At 35.6% G+C, this 10210-nt stretch overlaps 1 protein-coding gene across 1 annotated transcript; it reads right to left on the bottom strand.

Annotated features, from left to right (window-relative positions):
* Positions 1-720: 720 nt before the first annotated feature.
* Positions 721-2888, bottom strand: LOC130974159 (uncharacterized). Its single transcript, XM_057898917.1, has 3 exons — positions 2869-2888; positions 1307-2598; positions 721-969 (listed from the first exon to the last, which is right to left on the bottom strand). Exons 1-2 carry the CDS (start codon positions 2886-2888, stop codon positions 1821-1823), a joined length of 798 nt encoding a protein of 265 aa, XP_057754900.1. The 3' UTR covers positions 721-969; positions 1307-1820.
* Between the last annotated feature and the right edge of the window lie 7322 nt (positions 2889-10210).

Raw genomic sequence — 10210 nt, 5'->3', positions numbered from 1 at the left:
TCTTGCTCGTTTATCAAATTTTTTTCGTCCATGAATTAACGTTGAAGCAAAAGCCAAGCATCCAAACACTTTAAGGTTACTAATGTCTGCATCCTTGCCAAATAAGGTAGCATAAAGGGTTTTATTTTTTAAAACTGGAGTCGAAAGTCTATTAATTAAATGAACAGCTAAACCAATAGCAAAATTCCAAAATTTTTTTGGCAAGGATGATTGAAACATTAATGCTCTTGCAATGTTAAGAATATGTTGGTGTTTTCGCTCAACAATACCATTTTGTTGAGGTGTCTCAACACATGATGTTTGATGCACTATACCCTGTGAATTATAAAAAATATCAAGTTTAAACTCAGGACCATTGTCAGTTCGAATAATCTTTACTTGAGAATTAAATTGAGTTTTCACATAGGCAACAAAATTCTGAACCAAACTGTTGGCCTCTGACTTTAATTTCATGAAATAAATCCATACAAATCTAGTTTTATCATCTACTATAGTTAAAAAATATTTATAACCTTGTAGAGAAATAAGTGACATTGGCCCCCAGATATCAATATGTATTAAATCAAAACTGTTTAAACTTGTTGTTTCACTAAGGGTATATGGTAACCGTTTTTGCTTGGCATAATGGCAAAAATCACATGGTTTAGAGCAAGTAGATATAGGAAATTGCACACAAGGATATATTTGTTTGATAATATCAAATTTGTTTTGTGGTACATGACCCAATCTAAAATGCCATAAATTCTCAACAGAAAAACATGAAGTTTGTGTAACCGAATTTGCTGTCCTAAGATTAGAAGAAAGTAAAATCTTGTCACTATGACTTTGCGGATCTAGAATCCTAGTATTCCTATTGTATGTTGTATTTTCCATGTTGTCCCTGTGTGCTAACTCTAATGCGAAAAAATCCATCATGTATAATCCATGCTTTGCTCTAGCTGTGCCAATCATCTTCAAAGAGGTCCGATTCTGTATCTCACAAAGTTTGTCAGTAAAAACACATTAACAATGCAAGCCTTTTGTAAGTTTGGAAATAGATAAAAGATTGAAGTTGAAACTTGGTATGTACAGCACGTAGCTGAAAATACCACAGTTCCACTTATAGTTGCAATTGTGTGTGTTCCATCTGGTAATTTTACCAGAATCGGTCTAATATGTCTAAAATTTGTAAAAAAATGCAATGAATGTGATACATGATCAGTAGCTCCTGTATCAAGCACCCAAGAATTTGAGAAAAAAGTTTTTACTGACGATAATCGTGCAATATAAGAGCTCATGCAAAGTGTATAAGTCTCTAAAGGTATACCTCCATTTCCTGCATTTGATTGATCGACATCTCTCACACTTGTTCCTTGAGAAGACTGTGCACACTCCTGCCGAAGAAAGGTAAGCAGTGCATCTCTCAAACTCTGATTGAATTGGGATTGACCATCAGCTTCCTTGTCCTGCTTGACATTGTTGGTACTGCTCCCTTCAATTCCAGCAACAATATTATTGGCCATAGCTCCATTGCTAGTCTCTCGTGGCCATTTTTGCCTCTGTAGATGAGGTGGAAATCCATATTTGTGGTAACAAGTATCCACAAGATGCCCTGCCTTGTGACAATGAGAACAGGTCTTAGGTGCTGAATTTCTTCCTCCTCTTCCACCTCTACCTCCACGGATTCCTCGTCCTCGTCCTCTTCCTCTGGAAACACTGCTTGAATTATTGTTGAAATTATGAATTGAATTGGCCAAAACTGTAAAGTTTTGAGTCTCCAAATCTGATCCATTAAACTGTCTCTCTTGCTGAATAAGTAGAGAAAAAATTTCATTGATGTCTCAGCATGATTGGGATATCACAATCCCATACTGCTCATTCAATCCTCTTAAAAATCTCACTGCATAAGTTTCATCTCGATAATCTCTCATAGTTCCTAAGCCACAGTCACATTTTTCAGAGCATTCCTTGCATTGTGGAACTGGTTTGAAACTGTCAATGTCTTCCCAAATAGCCTTCAACTTGGTGAAATAATTTGTTATGCTTAGATTCCCTTGTTTCATAGCATACAACTCTTCTTCTAATTCAGCAATCCTGTATCTGTCTCCATGATAATACCTGTGCTTCAAATCAAGCCATAAATCTACAGTAGTTTCATCTACAGCAGTTTCATTCCAAACAACACTCTGTGCAATCTCAGCACTCAATGATAGATTTAACCAAGAAATAACATAAGTATTACATTTATCCCATGCTACATATGCAGGATCATTTTTATCTGGTTTCACAATGGTTTCATCAACAAAGCCTATCTTATTCTTTGATTTTAGTGCTAATTTCATGACTCTTGACCAGGAATTGTAGTTCTTAGCATTCAGCACAATTGGGACAATAGAAACTCCAGGATTCTCACCTGGATGTAGGAAGTAAACACTTGCTGGATCCGCAAGCAAATTGGTACTCGATTTCGCGCTCTGTGGCTGCAAACTCGAGAGTTGGCTTAGAATGCGAGCTAGATTTCGAAGCTCACCAGCTGAAAGCTCCTGGTTCTCATGTGACCCGTGATTTCCTCCAGACAATAGGTTGGAAGGAGTGTCGGCTATTGATGCTAACTCAATACTGTATTTGTGGCCAAAACTTCACCTCTTTCACAATCTTCCACGCTCACCGCACCATGAAAAAATCGTGGTCTAGATCTGATTTTAGTGAAGAAAATAATATTGAGGTGGAAGAAGAAATACAAAACCTAAAATTAAAAAGCAACCACTGAGTACAAGGGGAGTACATATTGTTATCCACTATTTATAGTTATTAGAAAATTAACTTTACTAAAACCTAACTCAATATGGTAAATAAATTAACTATAGTTATTCAGCCATAATCAGTTACAGCTTGCTTTTGTAAGCCATTAGATACCAGCTTAATATCATCTCCAACAAAAGATTGGCAAAAATTCTTATTCAGTAATATTAGGAAGATAATAAAAAAATTAGTCCAAACAATTTAAATATAGAGACTATATCATTTGAATTATAATTTATTGGTATTATTCTAAATTTTATTATTTAACTTGATTTGGATTTGATTCATAAAAAAATTTAAATCTGTAATATTATTCAATTTTTTATTGTTTTCCAACTATTATTATTATTTTATATAAACTTTTTATTTCTCCATCTTGAATATAACTTAAATTAAATCATTGTTAATAATTTTGTCGTAATTCATCCTTCTCATCAATTAGCTATTTTTAAGGCGAATTTAATGCAATTCGGAAAAAAAGAAAAAAAAGTAAAGAGCGTAGTATTTTTTGAAAATTAATTTGTCATTAAACATAAAAAATAAAATTCATAAACCAAAATTATAAACTCTAAATCTTATCTAAATTATTAATATAAAATATAATAAATAAAAAGTTAGGATTTGTTTAATTAATAAAAGTACATGTCTTAAATAAAAAAATATTTAAGAACAAAATCTTTCTTAATTATTATTTAATGAATTTATCTATCTTGTGTTCTTAAGGCTAAGAGTATATGTTAAGTTTATAAATTAAAAAAAATTAATAAAAATATAAAAAATTTAAAATTTTAATATATTTATTTTATTTTTTATTAAATAAAAATATTTAAAATTTTTTACTAATAATAAGCTTATTATTTATCCTTATTTAATATACTATAAATACTTATACATATATATTTTATAAAATAAATTATTTTTAAACAAAATAAAAATAAAAATTCAAATGAATTTATGTATACACTAAATATAGAACAAAATTTCAAGTAACAGATAATAGTTAAATAGAATGATATTTTGAAAAAACTTACAAAACTAGCAAGAGAGTATAGCATTAGTTATTTGGAAATCGGACGTACAATATCCTTTTTTTTTTTCTTATTTTGAAACGCGAAAAATGTGTCATGACTCATGAGTCGAGTCAAGACTTGCACTAAAATTAACAAAGTTTTTAAAAGATAAAACTTATCTAAACCCAAAACACCCTAAAAACCCTTAATAGTTAAAATAATAAATAAATTAATAAAAAAAGAAAGGCTCTCCTTTTCTCTCTTGTCTGGTCTCTGGATGCGGGACGTTGTTGCAATTGTTCCTGTTGCACTTGTATGTGGACAGACCTCTATTCCAAATGTTTCGTTTTTTCTTGCTATAGAAACTGAGTTGCTTCTCTGAATCTGCCAATTTGGCTCAGCTATATTTATTTATTTTATGTATTTATGCCATCATCACTTAAATTTGCTGGACGTGTTCTAGATTATTAGCTGTTTACAACTTAAGAGAATTGTGGTTTGAGTCCCATTTAGAATAACTAAAGAATGTATTCATGAAATTTAAAGACGACACATATAACCTCTGATTCTGGGGCTCTGAACGGTGAACGCGTTCTACTCAGGGTCATGATTGTCATTTTAGAAAATTATCAATATAATATTATTGATTGGAACTTCGAAGAATTAGGACCAAATAAAGTTCGAGATAGGAGCAAATAGTTAAAGATGGCTACTCTGATTTTTTTCCTTACATATTGGTGTAATTTTGATGTAATACTTAATCATTGAATTTTATGGTGTTTTTCGAAATTGTGGGAACAATACAATACGCCCCCACTTGTATTGTATGTTGAGTTTGGAAAACTCCAAATTAATTTTTGTGATGAACAAACATTATTAAAATATTTAATTACAAAATTATTAATTCAATGTTATTTGATTATATGCTAATTAATAATTTTGTAATGCAGGAATTGAATTGAGCCGAAAATAAAATAAAATGCTGCAGTCCAAGTGTGAATTTGCTTTCCAATTCAGCATTGATTCAAAAATATTCAATGATATATGGCTGAATTATTGTAATGATTTATTGGGTTAGATTAACATTGTTACAAGCTCAAAGAAAGCTTCCCATGTTTGATCCAAATCCATCAGGAAAGAAATTGATACTAGTTGGGCCAAAATAAAATTTATTGGTACCAAGCCCAATGTTGGTGAATGCTTCCATGCCTTATCCGAATCCATGAAGCATATGAAATGCCTAAATGCTTCCAACGGATTCCAACTCACTCTTTGAGGGATTTGAAATTTAATTAAACTAGCATGGGGAACATGAGAGAGAGTGTGATTGACATGATGGTGATCATAATGATACACGCCACTCTAAGCTAGGGAAGTGGGATTTTAATTTCATTTCATTATTACCCATTAGTTTGATTTCAAACTTCTCTCTTCTCTCTCATCTCTTTCCTTCTCTTTTCGATTAATACACAGGAAACAATGGCCTCCATGAAAGCAAAATGGAGCTACCGAAGCAAGGGAAGAACAAGCTACAAGACCATCAAGCTAATGATGGCAAGAAAACATATCAAAATAAAAATGAGCTGTGGCTGAGATATTCACCAAATATGGTCAAATTTGGTGAGGTTATCTTGAGCTTTTCATGCTCAGAATGGATATTGAAGATTCGGCCAGCAAGAAAGATCTTGGAGGCGTGACTTGTCTTCGTTTCTGATCAACCACCACAGGGAGTAGCTAGAGTGGTGAAGTGATGGTTGAAGACAGAGATTGAAGCAGATGAAGTCATCATCATCATGAAGCATCAAGGGCCAGAAATCCATCTTGGAGAGGAAGCCAAGAATGGAGAGCTCGGATTGATGAAGGTTGATGATCAAGAAAGGACTTGAGGTAATTGCATGTTGGGTTTTGCATGGTTATCTCTTCTCTCTCTGTGTGGCCGAACCGGTTTGTTTTTGAAGGAAAGGAAGCTAAGCTCGGGTGTTTGTGTTTCAACTGTGAAGGCTTCACTCCTATATAAAAGGGGTGAACAGTCATGGCTTGAGGTAAGGAGTAAGATTTGAGAGTGCAAGGCACATAGTTCTCAGAGCTACCTAAGCTAGCAGTTCTTCTTCTCCTTCAATGTTTTCTGTTTAATATTTTTCTGTTTAATTTTGTCATGTCTTGAGTCTCATGGAAAAAGGCAAACAGTGAGGTTTGTATGAAAAAGCCATAGAGCGGAAAAAGGCAGAGAGTGAAAAATTAAAAGAAAAAGCCATAGATGTCTTAGAGTTCCTTTGTACATCTGTGTTGTGTATCATGATTCTGTGGGAATCCCCTTGTAAGTTGGGTTAGCACTTTACAAGTTGTAATCTGGATGATTATAGTGAAATTCCATCATTGTTGTGATGGAGACTGGATGTAGGCTGCACTGCACTTAGCAGCTGAACCAGGATATATCTGGGTGTAATCTTCTCTCTCTCTTCCTATCTCAATTCTGTTTTTACTGTTCAAATGAAAAATAAAAAATGTCTCGTGTCAAGTGATGAGACAAAATGAAAATGTCTCGTGGCTAGGGACGAGCTAAAAACAGAAAAGTTTCTTCTAAGACCAGCAAGTGTTAGCAAGCAAAAAAAGGGGCTAAGATTCAACCCCCCTTTCTCTTAGCCACTGAAATCATCAATTGGTATCAGAGCTTGGTCTCAAAGAGATCAAGCTTTGCAGCTTGGAGTAAAGATCCTCATGGCAGAAAACAGTGGCGCAAGTGTGTTATCATACAATATGGCTGAAGGTCAATCAAGCAACAGACCTCCCCTCTTCAATGGGAAAAATTATACCTATTGGAAGGAGAGGATGAAGATATTTGTACAAGCCGTGGATTACAGACTTTGGAAGATCATCTTGGAAGGTCCTAAATTCCCAACTACCACAAATGCTCAAGGAGTAGTCTCTCTTAAACCAGAAGCAAGCTGGACCGAGGAAGATAGGAAGACGGTGGAGTTAAATGCCAAGGCAACCAATCTGCTCAACTGTGCTATCAGCTTTGAGGAGTACCGACGAGTATCACGATGCACAACGGCAAAGGAAATCTGGGACAAGTTGCAAATCACTCATAAAGGAACTACCATTGTAAAGAAAACTCGGACAGACATGTTAAACAGGGAATATGAGATGTTTGCAATGAAGGAAGGAGAGTCTATTGATGAACTGTTCGAACGGTTCAATATCATCACTGTTGGCTTAGATGCTCTTGGAATTACACATTCAGAATCTGTGCTAGTGAGAAGAGTGTTGAGATGTCTCACAAAAGAGTGGGAAACAAAAGCTTTAATTATTTCTGAGAGTAGTAACTTAGATTCCATGACACTTGATGATTTGAGAGGAAATATACTTGCTTTTGAAAACTCCTATTTGAAAAAAGATTCAAAAAAGAAAGGAATTGCTTTTTCTTCAATGACTAACCCTCTGGATGATGAATCCAGTGATAACTCTTCTGAAAATGAGTTTGTGTTGTTTGCAAAAAAATTCAGGAAAATGGTGAAGCTCAAAGGCAAGCCGAACCTAGCAACTTTGCTCTCTTGTCACAAATGGAGCCCAACAATGTCAAACAAGCTCTTGAAGATCCATCTTGGGTCAAGGCCATGCAAGAGGAGCTTGCTCAATTTGACAAGAATGAGGTTTGGACATTAGTACCTCATCCGGATGGTAAGAAAGTAACGGGTACTAAATGGGTATTTAAAAATAAACTTGGAGAGGATGGACAAGTTGTTCGTAACAAGGCTAGATTAGTGGCCCAAGGTTACGATCAAGAAGAGGGAATTGATTTTGATGAATCTTTTGCTCCGGTAGCTAGAATGGAAGCAATTAGGTTGCTTCTTGCCTATGCTGCCCATAAGGGTTTCAAAATGTTTCAAATGGATGTTAAATGTGCTTTCCTTAATGGCTTTATTGATAGAGAAGTGTATGTGGCTCAACCCCCCGGTTTTGAACATAAAGATTTTCCTAATCATGTTTTTAAACTATCAAAGGCTCTTTATGGCCTTAGACAAGCCCCTAGAGCTTGGTATGAAAGGCTTAGTGCCTTCCTATTAGAAAATCATTTTCAAAGGGGAACCACCGACACTACTTTGTTCATTAAAGTTTCTAATGATGACATTCTTCTTGTTCAAGTTTATGTGGATGATATTGTGTTTGGATCGGCCAATGAGACCTTGTGTGAAGAGTTTGGAAAACTCATGACTAGTGAGTTTGAAATGAGTTTAATGGGAGAGCTAACTTTCTTTCTTGGCCTCCAAATTAAACAAACTCCTAGTGGTACCTTTATTCACCAAGGCAAGTATGCAAAAGAATTGATAAAGAAATTTGGCTTAGAAAATTCCAAACCAATGGGAACTCCAATGCATCCTAACACTAAACTTGAAAAAGATGATGATGGCCTAGATGTGGATGAGACACGGTATAGAGGAATGATTGGCTCATTAATGTATCTTACATCCTCTAGACCGGATATTGTTCAAAGTGTGGATGTATGTTCAAGATTTCAATCTCACCCAAAAGAATCCCATTTAACGGCTGTTAAGCGCATCATTAGGTATATTAAGGGAACATGTGATTATGACTTGTGGTATCCAAAATCTGATGATTTTTGTGCAGTAGGGTTTTGTGATGCAGATTATGCGGGAGATCGAGTGGATAGAAGAAGCACCTCGGGCATGTGTTGCTTCCTAGGAAGCTCACTCAACATGTGGTCAAGCAAGAAACAAGCCACAGTGGCTCTGTCTACAGCTGAAGCTGAATATATATCCGCATCTGCGTGTTGTTCACAATTAATTTGGTTAAAAACTCAATTGGAAGATTACAAATTAAAAATCAATAGTATACCCTTATTTTGTGATAACATGAGTGCAATAAATATTTCCAAAAACCCTGTTCTGCACTCAAGAACAAAGCACATTGAAATTAAATATCATTTTATTAGAGAACATGTGCAAAAGGGTACTATTGATATTCAATTTGTAAAATCTGAAGAACAACTTGCTGATATTTTTACAAAACCCCTCTGTGAAGATAGATTCTGTTTGTTAAGGAAAAGCTTGGGAATGATTGATTTAAATCAAGTTGAAAAACTGTGAATTTCTGACTTTGTTCAATTTTATCTCGCAGGAATGGACGAGATAAAAATAAATGCATGATAAGAGAGCTATGCTTAAGGGGGAGGCTGCGCAGAAACAAATTCCATTGGGCCCCACAAAATCCCTTTGACCCATCTCTGACCGTTTTGTTAGTTATTCATTTTTTTGAAAACCAAATCTCAAGGATGTCCTATCATATCTAGTTGAAAAAGGGATTATGTCAAATCAAATCCTTCCTTTCAACTAATCCCTTGATTCAAGGAACTCTCTTTTCAAATTTTTGGGAAACCGCTTTGGTTAATAACCGTGCATAATGACTATTAACCACCCCCATCATCTCTCTCCAATCAACATTTATTGCTCTCTTAACCTCCCTCCACTCTCCACATTCGGCCAACCTTTTCTTCTTCCACCCCCATTATCTCTCTGCTCATAATGAAAAAGAAAACTGCATCAAGAAAAAGTGAAATAATCCATCTCTCTCAAAAATCGTTCACTCCACAAACACACACTCATATTCACATTCACTCAACATCCTCTTCCTCTCCTTCTCAATCGGTCAAACCAACATCCACCATGAGAAAGAAGATTGCTCACAAGAGTTCTGGCCGTGGCAAAAACAAGGAGCCCAGTGTTGAAGAAGAGTCGTCTCAAACCTCACCCGTTCCCTCTCCACCGCCGCGATCACCAAAGAAGACAACACCACACACTTCAGGCAGAAGCTCTCAGAAGCCCAAAGGTTTCGTGTTGCATGAAACCAAGGAACCGGCAAATCTTGAGTCACTGGAATTCAAGAACAAATTTCACAAGGCGCATTCTCACTATGATCCATCCAGATTCCTGACATGTGCATTTTATGAGTTCCATCAAGAAGTTCTGGAAAAGAGGCATATATGTCCCTCCTACTTGGTGAATCTTGATCAACTGTCAGCCAAGGAAATTATTTTGCAACCCCTGTTTGATAACATCAAATGGTCTCCACTGCTACACACTCACAAAATGGTGTATCCAAAATTGGTTAGGCAATTCTATGCGAATCTCAGACTGATTGATGGTACTCTTTACTCTTATGTGAAACGTGTGCATATGGCTCTGAACACTGAAACCATCAGTGCTGCCCTTGGGTACACGGACGAGGGACCGAGGGTATACATGAGTGACAAATGGGATGATCATGTTGGGATTCCTTACAAGCAAGTTCTCTCTCAAATCTGTGCACACATGTCTGGATTAGATGGCACTGTTCCTACCCACAAAGCTCTTGGACCAACCAACTCATTGCTGCATCGCATCACTACCCACATTTTGACT

The sequence above is a fragment of the Arachis stenosperma genome, chromosome 1 (assembly GCF_014773155.1).
Source record: "Arachis stenosperma cultivar V10309 chromosome 1, arast.V10309.gnm1.PFL2, whole genome shotgun sequence".
NCBI classification, from domain to species: domain Eukaryota; kingdom Viridiplantae; phylum Streptophyta; class Magnoliopsida; order Fabales; family Fabaceae; genus Arachis; species Arachis stenosperma.
The sequence above is the reverse complement of the archived record's forward strand: the minus strand, read 5'-3'. Positions and strand labels throughout refer to the sequence as shown.

Excerpts from the sequence above, each read along its gene's own strand:
- LOC130974159 (XM_057898917.1), bottom strand. The coding sequence starts at position 2,888 with ATGGCTTACAAAAGCAAGCT. Across the intron at positions 2,599-2,868 it reads ATGGCTTACAAAAGCAAGCT|TATTGAGTTAGCATCAATAG; the intron begins GTAACTGATTAT and ends CCACAAATACAG.